The 22,664-nt window shown below is 40.6% G+C and overlaps 1 protein-coding gene across 2 annotated transcripts; it reads right to left on the reverse strand.

Annotated features, from left to right (window-relative positions):
- Nucleotides 1-3,249: 3,249 nt before the first annotated feature.
- On the reverse strand, nucleotides 3,250-22,354 carry ipo7 (importin 7). Of its 2 annotated transcripts, none has more exons than XM_074617046.1 (25): nucleotides 22,109-22,354; nucleotides 18,927-19,008; nucleotides 15,881-16,037; nucleotides 15,570-15,728; nucleotides 15,318-15,474; nucleotides 14,606-14,695; nucleotides 14,378-14,472; nucleotides 13,658-13,742; nucleotides 13,408-13,542; nucleotides 13,106-13,205; nucleotides 12,936-13,012; nucleotides 12,661-12,777; nucleotides 11,898-11,987; nucleotides 11,641-11,806; nucleotides 11,351-11,511; nucleotides 10,424-10,552; nucleotides 8,462-8,528; nucleotides 8,191-8,316; nucleotides 7,959-8,056; nucleotides 7,751-7,846; nucleotides 7,387-7,607; nucleotides 6,269-6,477; nucleotides 5,952-6,158; nucleotides 5,737-5,853; nucleotides 3,250-4,322 (listed from the first exon to the last, which is right to left on the reverse strand). In XM_074617046.1, the coding sequence occupies exons 1-25, from the start codon at nucleotides 22,190-22,192 to the stop codon at nucleotides 4,225-4,227; spliced, it is 3,123 nt and encodes a 1,040-aa protein (XP_074473147.1). In that variant the 5' UTR covers nucleotides 22,193-22,354; the 3' UTR covers nucleotides 3,250-4,224. The 2 variants fall into 2 exon arrangements, with proteins under 2 accessions (XP_074473147.1, XP_074473156.1); XM_074617055.1 differs by lacking the exon at nucleotides 22,109-22,354 and adding an exon at nucleotides 21,827-21,901.
- Nucleotides 22,355-22,664: the final 310 nt, after the last annotated feature.

The raw sequence follows: 22,664 nt of genomic DNA on the forward strand, positions 1-22,664 counted from the left end.
ATATGTCCCCTTTAAAACATTTCCGAGGACCACCTTCCCAAATAAATGACAAACTGGGCTATAAATATGTGTTATGCCACTGTCAGGTGTAATGACCCACATAAATATTCAGCTTACCCTCACCCATCACTGCCTGACATTATGAATCCAAAGTATTCAGGGTCATATTTCCTCACTGAATACTTTTACTGGTTTAAAAAAATTGCTCAATTTTGTGTCACTGCATCTGTGACATATATGCCTGTAATGGGGAGACTCGTGGGTACCCATAGAACCTAATTTCATTCACATATCTTTTTCCTTGGAGCGTTATTTAGCCTCCTTCCCGACAAGGTAGTATGACATGGTTGGTACCGATGGATTCATTAGGTTTTTCTAGTTTCATATGATGCCAGTATCGTCACTCTAGCTTTAAAAGAGAGCCCGCTACAATCTCTGAAATAGAAAATAGCAGGTTAATCTAACCATTTGGAAGCACCTTGGCGGCCCACTAGGTGGCTCTCTGAGGCACACCGGTGGGTCCCGGCCCAGGGGTTGAGAATAGCTGATCTAGACAGTGACACGTGCGTTGCATTTCATTATAAAGTAGTAACTGAAATTTAAGAGCTGTTTCTACTGTTTGAAGTGTTCATTCATCTTTACAAAGATACAAAGATGATTCATATTTACAGATGAAGATGCCTAACAGTATAAAAGTACTGCATGTTAATTGCAAGTAGGGTGTATACGAGGGTAGGGTGTATATATATACTGTATATTGAAGTGTATACTTCTATTTGGCTGTACCAACCCTTTAAAAGCATCATTAACTCACTCCTAAATTAACAGCACTGCAAACAGGCAGGCAGAGCCGGGGCTTTTCTTGGAGGCAATGTGGAACCTCAATGGCTGATCATTTCCATATTTTTTAGGCATGCCCTAAAATACAACATTTATTGGCAAGAGGTGGCAACTGAGATTCATAAAATAATGGGAATAAAGTTAAAGTACTACTTCATTACACTATGCTTGGGAAAAACACCAGAAAATGTTTTACACAAAGATAAATATTTAATAAAGATTCTCTTGGCAAGTAGGTAGAAAGCCATAACTCGAAAATGGATGCAGACTGATCCTCCAACATTAGACCAAAGACGGGGTATTGTAAATGAAATATATTGTATGGAAAGACTCACATTTATTTGAAGGCTGAAATTGGAAAAAAAGTATTGGGAAAAATGGATTGTGTATTTACACTGTTGATTGAAGTTTGACATTGTATATTAAGATGTAGTTACAAAAATGTGCTGTGACCTGACATTGTAACACCCATGATGACCTCATGTTCTTTGTTCTCAAATAAAAAAAGAGTTTAAAAAAAAGAAAAAGCATCATTAACTGGGACCTCTCTGCCTCTCCTGGCTGTTGCTGCCACTTGACAGACCTGGACCTCCGTCCTCCAGGAGATTTAGCCTCTCTATCAATTTAATTCAGTCCAAGGAGGCTTGTTGGCATGGGTAACATAAGTTTACATTACCAAGCAACTGTAAAATAAAAACGAGAATCTGGTCCTCTCTCTAGGTTCCACAGTGGAGAGGATGAGGTCGTGTTGCTCTGTCTGTTTGGTGTGGAGAGGAGGTGGTGTTGCTCTGCCTCTATGTGTTAGGTGTGGAGAGGAGGTTGTGTTGCTCTGGCTCTATCTGTTTGGCGTGGAGAGGAAGTTGTGTTGCTCTCGCTCTATCTGTATGGCGTGGAGAGGAGGTTATGTTGCTCTGGCTGGATCTGTTTGGCGTGGAGAGGAGGTTGTGTTGCTCTGGTTCTATCTATTTGGCGTGGAGAGGAGGTTGTGTTGCTCTGGCTCTATCCGTTTGGCGACACCGGAAGGCTGCGTGACATCATCTTTTTGTCATATGGATTGTCTATGTTGTATTTTCATCATGTTGTTACTCTGTACACACGACATCTATTGCACGTCTGTCCATCCTGGAAGTGGGATCCCTCCTCTGTTGCTCTTCCTGAGGTTTCTTCCATTTTTTTCGTTAAGTTTTTTTTGGGGGAGTTTTGCCTCATCTGATGCGAGGGTCGCATTGTAAAGGACAGAGGGTGTCGTTTCATGTACAGATTGTAAAGCCCCCTGAGGAAAATTTGTGATTTTGGGCCATACAAATAAAATTGACTTGACTAACTACCGAACGAGGTAAAATGAAGAAATTTTGAAGGACAGGAAATTATTTTGACCCTTAATTGGCCCAAATCAAGTATTTTGGACATATCTATCCAGATTATACTCATAGCGGGCCCCAGGGTAATAAGATGGCAGGCCTCTATTAACCAGTGTTCCTCCAGTTATCTGTGCAATGTGTGCAGTTTTTCTATGCTAGAATACCAGATTTGCTGAGTGGTTAATGGATCAAACACATTACTTTAGAAATATACACAGAACAAAAGTGAAATAATGGTCTTGAAACTATACATTGATTCAAAACAGTGCCCCAAGATTAGGGAATAAAGCAGGATCCACTTTAAGGCATCATGTCAGCTGATGTGTTTGTGCCGAATATTCCTAGTGTCTCTGTTTTATAGACCGTTTCAATGGAATTGCATTGCTAGGCAACAGCTTGTGTCCATGTTTACTTCCTGTCAGCCTATGTCATTCACATACATTGCAACAGGAAATAAACTCGGACACTGGACTGTTTGCATTTATAACTGTGAAATGGTCAATTTATGTCTCAGTAAGTGATGTGACAGTGAGCCAGCTTGCACAATACAAGCCCTGAATTCAGCCATTGCGGATTATATTATTTACACCTGCGCTTTACTGAGACATGTTTTAAATCTCTTCTCTGAAAAAAGACCTATCCAGCCCTCTTGCTCATATATTCGATGAGCATAGGACTGTGCCAGAAAAGCATGCTGGTTTGCATACTGCGAAAAACGACCAAATGTAGTAGGACATCCTGGTATTTTTGGCATTCTGCATTTGACATATGTATTGAGACATAAAAATTTTTTTTATGGCATACTAAATAGTATGGATATTGGAACGCATGGATAATTTTTGCTTCAGAGCTGCTCTGTGGAGAGCACAACTAACCAGGTTTGTACAAATACAGTGTATGACGATGTCAAAAAACAACTGATTCTGGTGTCACAGGAGAGCAATGCACTCTCTGGTGAACAGTCCTCTGAAAAAACACTTACACTAATATAAACGCATAAAGTAGGAAAATACATCATCCTGTTAAGGAAACACTCGAGGTCATGGAGTCCCTTAGCTTTTTTCTTTTTAATATGTTGTTGTATATATAGATGGTTCATCCATACACCAACCAAAAGCTTGAGACCTTCACGATAAGTCCAATTGTACATGCTTCAATGATGTATTCAATTGTACTTTCAGTGCTCACAAACCCATGTCCTGTAGCCAAACTGAACACCAAGAGCATTCTCTTTTTTCCTGAAATCAATAGTTTCCGAGTTGCTCACTGATCCCCTCTGTAACCAGAAGCGTGACAACCAGCCATTACAGAAGTCGCTTGCAAAGTAACAAAGTTACAGCTGTTTTCATTTTTAAATAGTCTTCAATTTAAAAAATTTGCAGTCTGATACAGAAGGCTAGGAGACCTGAACAATATGAAAGTGCTAGTCATTAATTTACAGAGATCAGGCATCACATAGTGCTATGAAGTATCCAATATGCTACATATGAATACAGCTGTTAACACCTTACAAATGCCTCTGGTTGTTTTTCAAGGCTACTTGAAAAATCAATAACCTTGGCTTGTATGTACATAAACATGAGTGTTTGTTTATGCAGAAAATAACGTAGATATCACCACTACCAGAGGTATAATCTTATTACGGCCAATTGGCCACAACAGTGATAATGCAATATTAAGTCCCATTATCAATTTCTACCTGTTAAATCCCCCAAATTTGTTTAAAGTGGGAAAAAAAACGAAAGAGTTGCCATCATGGTATCCCCTCCACACTGGGCTCCAGAAGACAACGTTGTTCAGAGCTTCTTCTCTTGCATCGTGCTCAAGTTCTTGGTTTGTTTTCCCCAGCCATTGGTTGCATTTTAGTTGCTTTCCCACATCTTCTGGTGCTTATTTCCCATTTGACAGATTGAAGAATGACTGAGAAGAACCAGTTCTGGAACCACTACTTAAGGGAACAACACAAGCTTTTTTTCACTTCACTACAATCAGTCACAGAGTAATAAAAAGTAGAACGGATGACTCAATTCATTCCTGGAGCAGTGCCGCCAAAGTTGAAAGTAGATGGCACCACTGGCGCTGTGAACTTGTACCCGCCGTGTTTCTCGATCATCTTGGATTCTGTAATAAGATAATAAGCAACAGTACTTAAAAATAATGTTTCCCGAAGGGGAGTGTTGTTCACTGCTCATAAACTACACAGCTGGTGCTAGACCGCTCCCTAAATGTTGGCCATTTTAACTGTCAGGAAGCCCAAGACACATATCATGTTGTTATTGTATGAGTACGGATTTTAATTTTTTCCCTGCAGCCCTTTCCACAGAACACAGATACACAACTTGGAGACAAGACTAGGAGCCACAGTGTGATCCAATGCATTTTATGTCTTTAAAAGAGAAGCGATAACAGGAATGAGGGGAGAGAGAAATGGCGACAACAGACTGGACACTGCGGTTCCTCATCAGCCCCTAAACCTCAAGGCTACTGGTTCCCAACTAGGGCTCGTGAGGCCTTCTTGATTTTAACGGGGTGTAAGACAATTTTTTTTAAATATATACAGTTGGCCTATATCTCAGCATTTCATTCATTTCTGTGAAGAAAACTAAATGAAGTTGTTAATTTCAAAGTTTGGCTTATTATTTAAGACATAAACAGGATAAGGTGATGACCTGAACACAAACTATATTCACAGAGCCTTTCCTCTCTGCTAAACAGCCGCGTCCTGCATTAGAAAAGTAGGCAGTTAAAACAACCAAAGCTGATAGAACAATGGCTAAGCATCAGGGAGAAGAAAACACTGAACTTGGTATGAATGAAAAAACACAAAAAAAAATGACAATCCAGATAATTGTATTAAAAATAACAGGAAAACTCATCTGTGATGCATTATTCACAAGAAATAATCTGCTCAATTTATTCAAATCGCTCATTTTACACAAACTTCCTGCAGTTATTGTGTTCACTATTTGGGTTAATTGTACAGCTTATCAGTTGTTCTGTACTGATATTGTTATGCATTTAATATATTAAATATCCATAAAATATGTCAGTCAGGGGTCATCAGATTACTCTGATAGAAAAGGGGTCCCTTAAGAAAAAAGGTGGGGAACCACTGCCCTAGGCCACCACTTCGGCTGACAAGTATTGAACTTGGATTACAACTCATATTTATTGTTTTCTTTTATGGAGGTTAAAATATGATTTTTTTTTTTTTTTTAAATCTTCCCATCATTTTTTAAAAATCATGTTTTACTGTCCATAAAAAGGCACAAAAGCAGCTTATTGCAACACGCTGGACTGTAGTATAAGTGGATAGAGGCTATGAATACTATAGTACCTTTTATTCCAGGTAAAATGTATAGATGAAATGGCATTTGTAATAACATTTAGAATTAAAACAAAATTTAAGGCAACAAAATCAATAACAAAAAAGCAGGAAATAGCATGTAAAAAAGAATTTGCTTTATTGTCAGACTGAAGTGCTGCAATCAGAGTTTAATTTGAATTTTTTGTTGCAGTCTCAGCAGGCGCTCACCATGTGCTGCCCGTCTCTGGTCTGCAAGTGTGCCAATGTCCTGAAGGTGTTTGCCCTGATCCTCGTCGAGGGCCTGTGTTAGTGCCTGGTACCACGCTGGGTCACGGCTCTGGATATCTGCATCACAGTAAAGGGAGATTAGTGATTGATTATTTGTTTTACTGAGCCATTTCATTGATTGATTTAGCTTTCACATCATCAGGTTGTCGTCTTACTCTGTAGTATGGCTTTGAAGATCTGATACTCGTCCACTAAGTTGTCTTCGTCATCTACAGCTGTAGTGTAGCCCTCAAGTGCCGTCTCCTCAGCATCGTCCTCCTCCCAGTCTTCGTCGTCTCCGTCCTCTCCCGCCTGCTTCGCCAGCATCTCCAGGTACTCCTGGCCTTCCTCGTCGATGTCATCCTCGTCACTGCCCAGCTCGGCTACATTCATTCAGAGTTTAGGGAACACCTTAATACACTTAACTCGCCTTGCAGAGGAATATTGAACTTGGCTGAAGCAACACTGAATACATCAAACATTAATGGCTTACCGTTGTCGTCGTCGTCTTCCCCGTCTTCATCATCATCGTCCTCGTCATTCTCATGCTCTGCTCGACAGGCGTACGCCCTTTTGAGGCCGTTGAACAGTAGGATAGCTGCTGGAAGAAGCTGGACGGCCACCTGGTTGACAGCCTGAGGCCTGTGCTCGAGGTCGATGAGAGCACAAAGTCCGAGAATGCACATCTTCCTGTCGTGGAGGCTGCGAGGGGAGCAAGGGAAAAAAAAAAACTTAGTGGCATTTATGATAACAGTTCTGAAATTACAGTTATTAGTTGACTGAACTATTGCTATATACGGCGACTTCTTTGGGTTTCATTGGCTGCTGGTTATACTAAGTAAATAGCTTGAAGACATAATTTTGGGCTCTAGAGATCAGCATTTGTCATCATCATAATTAAAGATGAATTGCAATGAATTCATTAATAGATGCATAGTTTATACATTTGACAAGTATAAAATTTACAAGTTTCTGCGGTTAATACTAGGGATGTGACGGTGAAGAAATGTTCCCACCGGTTAATAATCTCTTGACAACACCAGTGTTACCAATTACACCGGACATTTTACAAGAAAAGATGACAGTCTATATATGTAGCGCGCTTACTTTGATCTGTAACGTTGGGTGGCTGTGTGCTCCGCAGCGCACACCGGCTGTGACCGCTCTGTCCTCCGCACGGCCATGGCCACATTGACGCTATACGTTCCCTTATAGCATTGGGTTTGAATCCGAAATATTGCCAAATAGGCGCTTTTGCTTTTCGCTTCGAATCGTCTTGTCTGTCAACTCTCTCTTGTCCCGTGTGTGTGAAATATGAGTCCTGCTACTCTGACCTGAGACTCTGTATGGAGCAGATGCATTCACTGTCAGTTTGTAGTGTCTGTCGTCTGACTTTGTATTGATAATACGCCGGTGATACGGCAAAATGAACTAAATGTTTTTTATTTAAATGGGTGCCCAACCACCGTGTAACACCTGTAACACCGGTAACACTGACAAGCCTAGTTAATACCGAGCTCAAGAGTTTTATTGTTAGACTAGAAAGTTAATTGTCAGTACCATGTGTACTGTAGTGCTAATTTGCACTGTTGATACTCATGAAACTCTTACCCAAGGAAGCAGTCGACATCTTTGAGCCACTGGGTAATGAAGTGGTTAGTGATAGGCTCAGTGTTGTTTGGAAAGCGGAGGTTCTCCAGAGTGTTGAGGAGAAGAGGGGGGCTGTAGTAAAGTGCAGCGATAGCCACTTGCAGGCACATCGTCCTCAGCTCGCTGGTCTTCACCTCCCGCGTCAAACGCTCCAATGCAGCAGCCACAAACAAGGGCACAACCTGCAACGACAGCAAGGTCATCTTCAATAGAGCAAAACGGTCAATTACGAATAGTATTATTAAAAATGTTGAATCTTGATGTCAGGAGTAAACGCCTCCTGTGTGGCTTAGCAGTTTGAAATGGAGATTTGATAGCTACTGACCTGGTCAATGCCACGACCTTTGCACTGCAGAATGATCACCTCCAGCAGCTTGGCTGCATGGCATTCTGGGTCCTCACCTGGATCACCTGTCAGGACCTGTGAGAGGTGACAGACTCAGGTAAACCTTCTAATACACAGCAATCACCTCAAATAATTAGCTTGAAATCACTGTCTGTTACATCATGCATTATCAACTGCACCATTGTACCTTCTTGCACATGCTATAGATGATCTCCAGGTATTTGGTGTCAGATAAGAGAGTATCTGTGTCAACTGTGACGTAGTTGTGAAGAAGAGGCATCATATCTGAAACAGAAACACATTTACTTTTCACACAGCTGAACAATATTATGAATATTGGCTGTTACAGATCTGCCACTAGTGCTCCTTTTTATTCTACAGTTTAAAATCTTTACACTGGTTCTTAGCCAGCCACATACCTGTGAAGTAGTCAAATCCGTCTTGCTGGAAGACTTCATACACCAGTGGAAGGAGCTGCCACATCTGTGCTGACACCTGCTGGCAGGTCAGGCTGTGAGCCAAGGACAGGATCTCCTCGTAGAACTCTGGGGAAAAGAAAGAGAAAGTCAAGTGAGTGACTGGAGGTAAATATAGTCTGTTTATTATCAATAGATCATCTCCTAGGCAGACAGAGGGAGCTTTAGTGCAACATGCGGGTGGAATGTGGAAGCACAGGAAGGACCCGCTTACCCAGTACGTGTTGCTGCAGCACAGTGCCGATCACCTGCAGACAGATGCCCTCCAGCTGCTGGGTGATCTGAAACAGCACGAGGGTCAAAGGATTTAATCAATATAATACATCAGAGAAGATAAAGCTGTAGGGATCAAATCTGTGTATAGATTCAACTCAACAGCATGTTCCTTATACTACAAATATTGTGTTATTATGTAATTAGTGAGTGAAACAATTAGTCACACGTTTTGTTCAAAATGTGTGTAATAATAATATCTATTTTGTCACCACATGTGGTTGCTTGGTATTTGTTAAGCACTAATTTAGTGTTTTATATAAATCATATCACTAACAAGGTACAGGCTGGCTCAGTGTAGGCCAACTGTATCAATCTCACACATAATATACACACTCACACACAGAGGAAACAAAGGAAAGGGGAGAGAGAGAGAGAGAACATCCTTCTCTTTACGAGCATCAGTCTCCTCTCACCCTTCACTCACTCAGTAAGAGAAACAGATCTCAGTCAGATAGCTGCTATAAAGCTACTAGAAAAAGTTTGTTCCTCTTGTGGCAGGTTGTGTCTGAGTAAAAAAAAAACTCCTGCTGCCATTCCGTCCTCACATGTGGAACATCCCGATGCAGCCATCAGGCTTGAGACCCGGTAGACATTAAAACGGCGGTGGGAGGGGAACAACTACAACAAAAGCTGCAAAATGTGCAATAACAAAATACATTACAGTGATAGCCCATAGAAACACATTTGCTCATGTGTAGGGTTATAAACTAATTAATACATAAATATACTGTAGCCTATGCAACATATAAAATAAAAGACATGGTTTTGTTGAAACCGTCCATCGGTCTCCTCTGCGTTTCAGCACCTGGGACAGCACCGCACATACACACACCCTCTACACGTACACACAACAAACAGAGCTATCCGTCTGAGAATAACTCAGAATAATTAATGTTGATGCATAATGGATAATGTGGAATTAATGTTCCTTATTTCATGTGCTAACTGGGATTTTTGAGGTAATGCATGTATGAAAATAAAAATGATGTATTCGAATACTGATTTGGACTTCGATTACCATGGCAACGGTCGAAGCTTCAAAGCATTCAGGTCAGTCTTAATATACACACACACACAGTATGCTGCTGGGAAACCATTTAAATGGGTTAAAAAAAGGCCTCAGTTTCAAAGCATATTTTAACCAAATGTTTCAAATGTTATAACGTATAAAACTATGTTATATAAAAAAGGGAAGTTTGCATGAAAGGCATGATTCTATTAATGATCAACTATCCCTGCTACGTTGAAAACATGATTTAACTTCGGTGTAAGGAATGGTGTAAGGTAACCCATGACTTTCACCTTTAGTGAATGAGTAAATTATTTTGAGTCAAATCAACTAGAAGCAATGATGATAAGCACCTCTTGACCACCAATGCTTTTTCATGTCCCTGGTGTGTCGATCCTGTGATGTCCTCTAATGATCCCAATTGAACAGGTTGACTTTACAGTAAGGACTGTAAAGTCAATGGTAAAAAAAACAACGATTCCTATTCTTTGTAGCCAAGTGAAATACACCGACGACCGCTGAAATCTGAACTGCTGAACTGTTGTGCAATCAAATCCTCAGTGTAAAGCGATGCTTGGTCAAACCTAATGGCTTCTTGGCTCGGAGCACTGGCAGTTCTATGTTTCAGCAGACATGGTGGCAGCGTGCCCTGGCACTATTTCTAGCGTCTGCCTCAGCCTCTGAGTCATTTTGAACACAGTGAGAACAGAGCGCGTTCCCAGGAGTTGGTGGGTGGCTGAAGTGTGTTGGCAGGAATGCTACAGCAGACCAGAGCTGCTTCTGCAGAGGAAGTGGCGCTGAGATGAGTGATCAGCCTGGAGTGTGTGTGTGTGTGTGCGCGCGTGTGCGTGTGCGTGCGTGGGCAGCATGCTTAGTGGCTATGCTGCTTACCTCTTTGTGGTCCTCCACCACACTTAGCAATGTGTCAATGGTGTTGAGGATGCCCATGGCTGTCACAGCCTTGTCATCTCCTCCCTCCTCATCAGGGCCCGTCTGAATCACCTGGTTGAACGTCATAGCCTGACAAAGACCCAACAGAGACTATTAGGATTGTGGAACAAAAATGGTATGTGAGCTGCTGTGCAGCTGACCTGCACAAGTTTTTACAAACTTCTGATAGATAAAGAGAAGAAAAGCAAGCATGTTTTCCGTCAATTTGGTGAGACAATTATAATCCTTAACTTGGATATGTAGCTGCCATATGTGTCAGGCACATTACATGTTTGGATAAAAATTAGGGCTGTCAATCGATTAAAATATTAAATCGCAATTAATCACACATTTTGTATGGGTTAAAGTGGGCATGTCTGTAAAGGGGAGACTCGTGGGTACCCATAGCATCCATTTCCATTCACATATCTTGAGGTCAGAGTTCAAGGGACTCCTTTCAAAATGGCCATGCCAGTTTTTCCTTGCCATAATTTAGCAAATGTTTGGAGTGTTATTTAACCTCCTTCGCGACAAGCTAGTATGACATGGTTGGTACCAATGGATTCCTTAGGTTTCTAGTTTCATAGAATGCCAGTATCTTCACTCTATCTTTAAAAATAAACCTGCTACAATCTAAAAATCGCAAGTTGCATTAATGAAGTTAGTGGCATTAAAATGAATTTGCGTTAATGTGTTATTGTCGTGTTGACTTTGATAGCCCTAATAAAAATCTGATTATTCTTTCTTTTTGGATAACTCAGTGAGTGACTATAATCTTGGTTGCCTGTACTCCATCTGAAATGAAGCTAGGGAGAGTTCACTAAGCCACTCAGTGATGGCATCATGTGAAACGATGACCTCAACATGCAGCCTCTTTACTGCACTTACCAAGTGCTGTGTCATCTCCACTGCAATTGGAGTCACTTCCTCACTGTATTCACAGATCATCTTCTGTATGACATTGGTGAGGTCATCGTTCTCCGTCTCCCTGACAATGTGCAGGAGTGCCTGCATCACTGGCCGGATGAAGGGGGTGATGTATTCTTTGGCTAAAGGATACAACACACGAGTTAATGTAGACACTCAAAGAAAAACTGCTTAATGACACATTCTCAAAACAAAAACCATTGTATAGAGTGCCGTCAGTAAAACACCAGCTGCATGACTTTACTGCTCACCTTTCTCCTGGTTGCTGATTAGGACCTGCAGGGCAATAGCAGCCTCCACCTTAACTGGCATCTCATTGTCATTGATTAGACAAAGGCGGGTCAGCTCAAGAGCCGTCTGCAGGTTCTGGTCACTTTTGAACTTCACCTCACAGAAGTAATGCAGCACCCAGCAGGCCTGTGTGGAAACAGAGGTTGAGAAAAAGCTTGTTATTAAGCAAAGTTAACACATGTGTCTTCAGTCTGCCTGTTGGGAAATGATCACTTACTCTGGCTCTCATATAGCCCAGCTCACTGCGGAACAGGGGGAAGACGTGATTCTGCAGCATGAACTCCATCTGGTCCTTATAAATCTTTTTCTGTGTAGAGAAAGAAATATAAACTGTCAAGTTTCACAAGACGGTCAAACACAACACTCATCTTGTACGATTCATTTTCAGCTTTAACAAAAAAACATCTAGGACTTCTTTGATACTTTCTAGAAATGGGCTGTTCAGACTCGAGTCCGCTTATCAACGCTTTCTGACAGTTGTGTTAACGTTAGCAGCCGGTGGCCAACCACCCAACAATTTACCAGGAATCGATAAAAAAAAATCTGATCAATCAGAGGAATTGATTACCAATTCCCATCCCTAGCTCAGACTGAAGTTGTGTATAAACTGGTTGATACAACTCTACAGTATCAGCTCTTGAATATTTGGTCCACAGCATTGAAATATTAAACTTGATTTCAATAGTCCGACAAGTCACAACTAAGTAAGTACAACAGCGTTCACCATTTCTAAAAGCCCAAAGCTAAACCAACTTCTGCAAAATCATCTCTAAACCCAGTTAGAGACCATCATTTCCGACTAAATGACGGATGTCGTGGTGAAAAACAGGAAGGTGCTGTGAAAATACTGTTTGTTGCGCCATGTTAAAAATGTTCAACACCCGTTTTGCTCAGAATGGAATCAAATGTCTCTAATCTGTGTGTAGAAAAGAGGAATTGTCAAAGAAGTAGTGCTAACAAGCCAGCTGAGGGGTGTTTACCTTCAGCAGGATTTCAGCCAAAGAGCCGATCATGTGGAGGGCACCGTCCTTTTTCCTGGGGTCAGAGGCGGGATCAGTGAGGATCTGGTAGCAGAAGCCCATCGTCTTTTGCAGCACCTAAACAGAGGAAGAACATATTGGATTAGATTTCATTAAATATGAATTGAGGGGATAGAGGCAGAATCTGTTTGATTTTTCCATTATGGGAACTTTTTTCCTAACTGACCAAAAATCAAAGCCTCAAGGAAATTAAACACAAAATAATTTGAACTCACCTCTTTCCTCTTGTTGCAGGCAGTGAAGAGGAGCGTCTGGGCTGCAGTTGTTGGAGAGATGAAGTCCTCAAATACATCTAAGGGGGACAGCAGACATCGGATAAATGGTTAGTCATCACCGGTGCACGCAAATCCTTTTTGAATAACAGGCAGCAACTTTCTCTGCTTACCAAACTTCATGCGGATGTACTCGTATGGATCCTCCTGCCAGAGTTCCTCATCGCTGTCTGTGTAACACATGAGGGGGAAGACCACATCCTGAATGATGCCCTGAAAAACAAAACATAAAGAGTCTGAGTCAGGGAGTGGTTCTGATGTCAGGCTAGTTTTGCTTCTTTCATCTGATGGCTGAACCAGTACATCAAAACAAATACAGATTTACAATGTTGGTACTGCACAACCAACATCTAAAACTTGTCCCTTACTGTATTGGGAATTGTTTACTGGATAGTCAGACATGCTTTATTTGTACCTGGATGTGTGGTTTGAGATTTCTCCACGTCAGAGCATGAGCTATGCCCTGGTTGATGTAGTTGAGTGTCTGTTGGAGTACTCTGGGAGCCACATATTGCTTTTCCTTGTACTGGTATAAGACTTTCAGCAGCACCTAGTAGACAGATGAACAAAGAAATGCCTTATATTTTTGAGGTGCACTTCAAAAGAGACACAGTTCAGTGTGACTGGGGCGTTGCTGCTTGAATTACGGCTTGTGAAGTTCTTACCTGCTGAGCAGGAACTGCATATTCCTTGAGGAAAAGTTCAGCAAACTCTGCGTACTCTTTGGTTGTGTTGCCTGGGCTTCCATACCTGCAAAGTTCAATACAGTGAATGTTATTGTTAAACATATTTGTACGATTTACTACTAGGGCTGTCAAAGCTATCGCAATAACGCAAATTTGTTTTAACACCACTAATTTCTTTAACGCAATCAATCTTTCGGAGGTTGTAGCAGACTCAGTTTTAAGGCTAGAGTGAAGATTCTGGTATCATATGAAACTAGAAAAATCCACTGGTACCAACCACGTCATTCTATCTTGTCAGAAAGGGTTCTATTAGGTACCCACGAGTCTCCCCTTTACAGACATGCCCACTTTATGATAATCACATGCAGTTTGGGGCAAGTCATAGTGAAGTCAGCACATTGACAGCTGTTGTTGCTTGTTGGGCTTCAGTTTACCACGTTATGATTTGAGCATATTTCTTTCTGCTAAATGCAGTACCTGTGAGGGTTTCTGGACAATATCTGTCATTGTTTTGTGTTTTTAATTAATTTCCAATAAATATTCATATATTTGCGTAAAGCAAGCATTCCCATGTTGATAAGAGTATTAAATACTTGACAAACCTCCCTTTAATCATGGACAATCATGCGATTCAATATTTTAATTGATCGACAGCCCTATTTACTACACAAGTTATGGGAACAATCATCGGATTTTTACCTCTCAAACAGCCGGGCCAAGATGTGAAGGGCCCACTTCTTACACTTCCACCATGGCAGCTCAGGCCGTTCATCTTCATCTACCTGCATCGTCTCCTGCACATATCAAAAACGAATGTTGGCACAGTCAGCGTGTGGAGAACTGAAATGTTTACATCTTGGAAACCGGACAATTTGTAAGGAGTCATCGGCAATATTAGTGCGGTATGAATTCATTTTGTGTCCTTACCGGAGGCACATCTCTATCCACTACTGTCTTCAGGATCTCCATCCACTCTGTCAGGTTCTGTCTGTTGATGAGTTCCAGCGGGAGGTTGTACTGTGGAGACAAACAAGGGAGTCCATTTTGTTTTTTGATAAATCTTTTTACACTTACTCTAATTAGACCAGATATTTTGATATGTTCACGCCAAAAGAGGGCATAACAGATTTAAGAATAAAAGACAAATTTCAGTGAAGGAAGTTGTGCTATTTAAACACTGGTTGAGCACAACTGCTGAAATGTTTTTAATAGAGCTGCAACGATCAATCAATTAATCGATTAGTTGTCAACTATTAAATTAATCGCCAACAATTTTGATAATTGTGTAATTTTTACAGAAAAGGGTAAAAATTCTCTGATTCCAGCTTCTTAAATGTGAATATTTTCTGGTTTCTTTACTCCTCTATGACAGTTAACTGAATATTTTTGAGTTGTGGCCAAAACAAGACATTTGAAGACGTCATCTTGGGCTTTGGGAAACACTGATCGTCATTTTTCACCATTTTCTGACATTTTATAGACCAAACAACTAATCGATTAATCAAGAAAATAATCAACAGATTAGTTGCATTAATCATTAGTTGCAGCCCTAGACACATTTTTCTTTAGAAAAAACACAAACACATGTTCTCATTCATTAATCCCAGCTAAAGAAGATGCTAGGGAGCTGTGACGTTACCTGGAAGAGGGCATAGAGGATTTTGAAGATCTGTTTCTGTATGAGGACAGAGTCACTGGAGTGGTCAGGTAGCAGCTGGATAAAGCGTTCTTTCAGCATGGGCATGAAGATGTGCATGGCAGCCACCAGAGGTTGACGCTCTTCTGGCTTCTTGTATCTGTTTCACACGCAGGTTACATCAGCCACACAATGTTAACCCCATGTCAGGTGTTATAATACGATAGATAATTAAGATAGAGAACCCTGACTTACTCGTAGTTTTTGACGAGCTGGTAAAGGCAGAGCAAGATGCCCAGCCATCCTGCACTGTTGTCTGACTGCAGGTAGAAGCCGATCTTGTCCACGATGGTTGTCCACTTGCCGGGGTAGTCGTGCTTGATCATGTGGTGGATACATGTTGTCAACTGGACCCTGCCAGGTTCAAAAGTACAGTTTTAGATTGGGTGATTTAGAAAGTGACAGAATACTGTATGCAAAGTGGAAAAGCGCGACTGGTAGAGAACATAGATGGACGACCGTGAGCTCCTTTGACTCTACTCAACCAGCGGGGTGTGTGTGGTTACCTGATGCGCTCGGGGGAGTGGATGATGGCCTCCACTATGTTGTCTCGGATGAACAGCCTGTCCTCGTCGGGGATGTTATTGACAGCAGGAGTCTCTGTGGCTGTACCGTCGCCATCACTCCAGTGCTGGGTTATCATGTTCTTAAGGTAAATCACACCTAGACAGAGAGAAAACACAAGGGTCAGCCCTTTAACAGCAACACAGCACATACTATGTACAGTATAAATGCTGACATATACATGTATGAGCAACATTCAGTTCTCCATCTCTACAAAACAATCTGCCAAGTGAATAATACTACTCTGTAAAGCAGCTTGCAGATAAACTACTAAGTAACTAAAACCACATTGTATAGTTTTTTTAGAATTCATTTGGTGTACAACCTCATGCAACTCCCGAACGTGCATCCGTCATATTGACTGCATTTACATCATGACTGTGTGCTACACTGTAGTGTAAATTCAGAACCACCTAAAGCCTAAAAGGCAGAAATAAATTCTGCCGTCTGTAGTTCAGTAGTTTTGAATGTGGCACAAGGGTGTCAGCCGGGTTCACATCTACAACGTGGGGCCCTGTTCTGAGAGGCATCTGAGGGAGTGGAGGAGTGAGGGCTGGGTGGCGGACGTCAGACTGCTGACACAATCGTCTACGCCGCTGGCGAGGCAATCATAATCCAGCCTATCAATGCTGACGGAGCATAAACCCCCTCCCCTCTGCCCAAGACCACCAAACTACACTATCGGCCAACACTGCTGATGATAGAAAATTAAAGAACGGGCATACAAATATGGTGAAATACACTCTTCAGGTATGATTACAGAGGCAATTTATTAAACTAGGCTATTCCTATTAGACATTCTCTAACAATTTATTTGTTAGGTTCAGTAAACTGCAGCTCCAGTCCAAAGCAGGAACATATTAAAACTCTAGGGATTGAGGTTGTAGTGTATTAACTATTTAAAATGACCTTAGTGTTCGTATAAAATCACCTACGCTGGGCAAACAACATTAATCAAACAATGAGCTCAAGTATACAATCAGTTGGTGTGTTTTTTTTTTATGAATACAAAAAGCCTACCACAATATCTGCTGCGAGCACTTGGATCTAATCTAAACAAACATGGGAACCAGATACTTTAAAAGGGTCAGTTCTACCAGATCACAAAAATACTCTGGCAGCTGTGCAAAATGTAGAGTTTTGCATGGTTTGCATTCTAAGTTTTAAGGTCAAAGTCCTTTCTGGTACAACACAAACACAATTGAGATGAATGGAATTTAATTTGTGGTCCTCAAAGCAAAAGAAGACAACATTTAAAAACTCAACAGCGACACTTCAACAATTATTGACAAGTGTCATTTTTCAACGGTTTGACCACCACACATAAAATTTAATTTACCTCCTTTGTATTCGGTTGGCAGCAGAAATCTCAAAGCAGAGATCTCAAAAACTCCCCACATACTGTACATGCTGCCAATACGGATTCAAAAACAACTCAAACCCACATTCAACTGTGCTGTCTGTTATAAAACCACTACGACTGATGCATTTGATCAATCTATTCACTGAAAATTATGCAGTAAGTGACAAATAAAACGATCATAAAAGAAGCAGAGTGACTGACAGCATTTCTTAAATATTGGCCTGCCTCCCAACATCAAGCCAGACAGGAGTTAAATGAATAACAACCCGACCAACCTAAATGTATTGAGGAAGTGCCAATACAATAAGTAAAGACAATGTTTGTTTGTAATCAGCTTCATTTGTGATATTATTCAGACAGCTTGTCTGCAGTCTGGAGGAGCTGCTCCTCCTCTACTCTGCTTTAAACATGGTCAGACATTTTTCCTACAGCTGGAAAAGTAATTCATTGCACCATAGCACGGCTCTAACAGCTTCATTTGCTAGTACAGCTATGAATACTTGGGAGGTGGACACACAATGATTCAGATACTATCTGTGTACTTTATACAACAACTTTGGCCAAGATTTTCACTTTGAACATTGATTTTCCCCTCCATTGACACCTTCCACAGAGCAGCGTTTGACTGAAGCAAAACAAGCTATATTTAACCAGCTCCACGTGTCCGCTGCTCTTTAGCGTGGCACTTTAGCCTCACAAAAACACAAGTGTGAATCATGCAACATCGCTAAATTATCTTTTTTAGAAACTGTTATATAAGTGACCTGTTTAACTTGGGATCGTGGAGAATATCTAGTCCATTTCTCGGATAATGCGATCGGACAAAATTGGAGTCAGATGCGTGATAAAGTGGTAAGGCACACAGTGCCAGAGTGTCTCAGTAACCTTAGGTGGACCCAGTTGATACAAGGGGGAGGGAAAAAGCACAGACTGTGTGTCGTAACATTGTTTTAAAATAACGCTACCTATTAGGACTCATAACAGCAACACTGAAAATAGAAAAGGGCAATTTATTTTCCTAAGCAAGTGTTATTTTGCATGTTTTTTTTGTATGCTCAATAAATAGTTTTGAACTAAATAAAAAAAAGACTTAGTGAAGTATTCATGCAGCTTCTCCAGCAATAATTTACAAATTGTTATGTCAAAAATCCAATTATGGATTTTTATTTGGGGATTTAATCTCCATCTCAATCTAAAAGTGAGCCTCCTAGCACATGAAGGTCTTATCTTTATGGGCATATAATTGTTGAGAAGATACACTTAAACTTCAATCCAATGAGAAATGTGTCAAAATGTCATTAGCAAACCAGTGCATTTGCTTTTAGACAGTTTGGAAGAATAGCTTTCACTTTCTACATTTTTTCCCTAGAAGATGTTTCTACCAGGGCACATCTGGCACTTTAACCCTGACCTGTTTGTGTTGATCTCCACCTCAGCTTGAACTCATCCCTCACCCATCTCTGATTACACATATCAGCTGACTGTAAATATGTACTGGTCCCAGCAGATAGCAGGGATGACATGAATAACATATGCAGAGTTGATTTTCTATTCCGTCTAGTTTTATATAAGATCACCTTTTACCGACTGCTGAACTATTTTTACAAGCCAAAGTTTAGACTCACCTGCTTGCCTGACAGGCAAATCCAGCTGATCAGACATGGTGACGCGCAGCAGAGTGGACACAAAGTTTACCTGGGTGTGACCCTGGAAAGCAGAAATATGAACAGCTGAATGTAAACCGGTTATAAACACTGAAACAACATTTAGAATATCAATTTTCACACCGTTTGGTATGAAGAAGGTTTCATATTATTTTGCATGAACTCTACTTCCAGTTATTATTGGTGATATACTGTGATGTGCTGTTGGGAAATGGCCGTGGCTTTAAGCTACTTGGGAGCTCCCATCATAAAGGAACTTGGGAGGTTGTATTTTATGTTTGGCATACAGGTGCTTTAAGTCTGTTGCTAAGTGATGGATAATAAAAGTGGATATTACACTATTACCTTTTGAAATTGATGAGTAATTGTGTGCTTTGTTGCATTTTTACATTGTTTACGAAACAAAGAAATCCCATAGGGTCCATTATTTTTTAAACACCAGCATGCGTTGAAAATAGATGCTCATATTATCAACCAGCTGTGATCCAGAGCAGTGCAGGTCTTTTTTTGTCAATTTTCTAATGTAAAACGTGATTATATTTTTATTTTATTATTTATTTATTTGACAGGGACAGTACACGGCTTCTTAGCTGTACCAGAGTTAGCTAACAGGGAATGACATCTTGGTTAAGAAAATTAACACTGTATAAAAACAATTACAAGACAGTACAAATTCACTATACAACAACATTAAGGCAGCACAACAACCACAATATTTCACAACATTAAGACACATCAAGTGTTTGCGTTCATGTGTGATGGGTACATGATTGGGTTGATTATGACTTAACTTAAACTAGACTTGACTTAAAGTCAAGTTTATAACCAGGGTTGGAAATTAACTTTTTTGTCCACCTGCCAGTGGCTGGTTGATTAAAAAATCTAGCAGCCACTCATTAGATTACCATTGTTTTTTTGGCTGGTGAGTGAAGCAAATCTAGCAGCCACTTGCATATGTTACCAACATTTGGCTGGTGCTAATTTCCAACCCATGTAATTATGTGTTATTGCCTCCTCCAGAATTAAAGCTGTAATAGGTTGGTCCCTGTGAAGTTGTAAAGGTGATAAATTATGAGATGACCAACTGATTTATGAGATGTTAATTAAAACACATCCTATGGGCTTTTAACCACAATGTATAAACATATTTTTAAAGATCATGCAATGTATTTCAGCATTTAGTCAAGCCTTATTCAATTGTTATCTGGCCATTTCCCATGAAAAACAAAGTCAGTTTATGACTAAGCAAAGCACTGTATTTAGAAACTATGCACTCCAACAGATTTACTCCATCCTCCTCCAGAAGACATGACTTTTTGTTCTGTACACAACTCAAATAACTCCAGCCAGCTGTCTAAGAACACACTCCAAGCTATATGCCATTCAAGTGAGCCATCACTATCGAGGCATATGTGGGTGTAAAACAATCCAAGCCACTTGCACTGCCAAAAATAAACATGGTTGAAGGTGGCAAAACATACTGAACACATGCTATGGCTGGATTATTGTCACTTGAAAACAAAACATTAAAAAAAGGCTTTAGTTTGGGATAACCGTCATCCATTTTAATTTAACTGACTTAAAGGAGCACAGACGTAGAAGAATGTGGAGCAAAACACAGTCAAAACACAATCAGTGAGCTCCAAACATCTTCTGGGAAAAATTATTAGAAATCATGAAATGAAGGCTTCAAGTTGTTTAATGTAGGACACTGTCCATACTAACTGATGAGACATTTAGGGAAACTATTAATTCCCCCCTAACTAATATACTGTACATGTCAAATAAGACAGAGGACTCCAGGTTGTAGTCAAAATTACCCAGTCCAGTCTCAATCTGAGCCATTAAACATCTTTCCGACACCTAATTTCTAACTTTACAGCTTGTATCATTTTGCTGGCTTACTGATAAACCACATATATAAATACAAGTCAACTGGTAAAACATAACTAGCAGATGAGGAGGCTTTAGTTTTGGATAACTGTCATCCATTTTAATTTAACTGACTTAAAGGAGCACAGATGTAGAAGATTGTGGAGCAAACAACAGTCAAAACACAAATCAGTGAGCTCCAAACATCTTCTGGGGGAAAATTATTAGAAATCATGAAATGAAGGCTTCAAGTTGTTTAATGCAGGACACTGTCCATACTAACTGATAAGACATTTAGGGAAACTATGCAAACTACTAATGTCAAATAAGACAGGACTCCATAGCCTCAGGTTATAGTCAAAGTTACCCAGCTCAGTCTCAATCTGAGCCATTAAACTTCTTTCTGACACCTAATTTCTAACTTTACAGCTTGTATCATTTTGCTGGCTTACTGATAAGCCACATAAATAAATACAAGTCAACTGGTAAAACATAACTAGCAGATGAGGAGAAAACAACACAACTTAGTTTAAATAGTCCTGCTGCTGCTTGAACCCAGTGGACTGTGTTGCTAACATTAGCTCAACTCGTGCTAACGTAAAAACTCTATTTTATTATTGACCAAGTAGCTTTAAAACAAAACCCAACCATCACATATTAAACGGTGTCTACGGCAAGCAAACAGCGAATAGTTGGCTCATGTATAAATGTTATTGCGTTGTTGAATAATGTCATCACTTTCAGGGCTTGTCACAGTGACACGTGAGCAGCAGCAGCAGCTATGTAGCTCAGCAAGCTAAGCTAAGCTAAGCTAAGCTAGGCTAAATCAGTCTCCTGCTGTTAAATACGCTAACTAGCACACAACCCACGTTTCACCCGGCTTCACTTGCTCTTTAACACGCCACACATGTTATTAGTATGTCGTGTCAGCTCCTAAAATAGTCAAAACTTCACTGAAACTGTTGTGTGACGAGCTAATAATTACCTACCTCCTCTAGCGGAGCGAGAACTTAGCTTAGCATTAGCCACACAGCTGGCTCATGATGAAGCTAACGTTACTGTGTCATCGAAATAAAGACATACTGTTGAATTAACGCTACTGGATATGTAGTGGTGATGTTAATGAGGTCGTTAGGAGCAGTATCCAGGTGGAGTTCTGGTATTCTATTTGTCATGGTAACGGTAGTCTAGGCTGCGTGCCTCGCTCTATCTCGCTGTTGTCGGGCCTCGGCCTCCATCACACCACTAACGGGTCTAGTCTCCGTGGTTACCTCGTTCAGCTGTCTCTCCGCGGCCTCCCGCAGGTTGGGGTCCATCGTCCCCCGAAGGGCCTCGACCAAAGACTCAGGATCCATTGCGAGAAACTCTGTGTTGGCGGCTCGGATTTTAGTTAATATTTCAGACGTCTATCAATCCCCCCAGTCACTGCGCACATGGACGCACGGCTCTCCGGTTACCCGGCGCGAAAGGAAGCAGTGAAATAAAAGTACCCGGATAGATCAGCGCCAAATTTGTGCAACACAGAACATCCGGCGGCGGTCATCGAGCTCAGCTACTGGGAGTTGTAGTTTTACAGCAAGGCAGGACTACAACCAGAAGTACAACCTTTTATTTCTTTTTTTTTTTTTTTTTTTATTAAACAAATTCAAAACAACATGGCTCATAGATCATTGCATTCAAGTAAAAGGACAAGGTACATACAGAACAAAAACAAATAAATTATGTAAAATTATACATGAAAATAATAATAAATTAAATTAAGGGCTATTGGGCTGTACCTGTAATTCATATTCTTCTATTATGCTAAGAAGTTTCAAAGCATTTTTG

The sequence above is a fragment of the Sebastes fasciatus genome, chromosome 2 (assembly GCF_043250625.1).
Source record: "Sebastes fasciatus isolate fSebFas1 chromosome 2, fSebFas1.pri, whole genome shotgun sequence".
NCBI lineage: Eukaryota > Metazoa > Chordata > Actinopteri > Perciformes > Sebastidae > Sebastes > Sebastes fasciatus.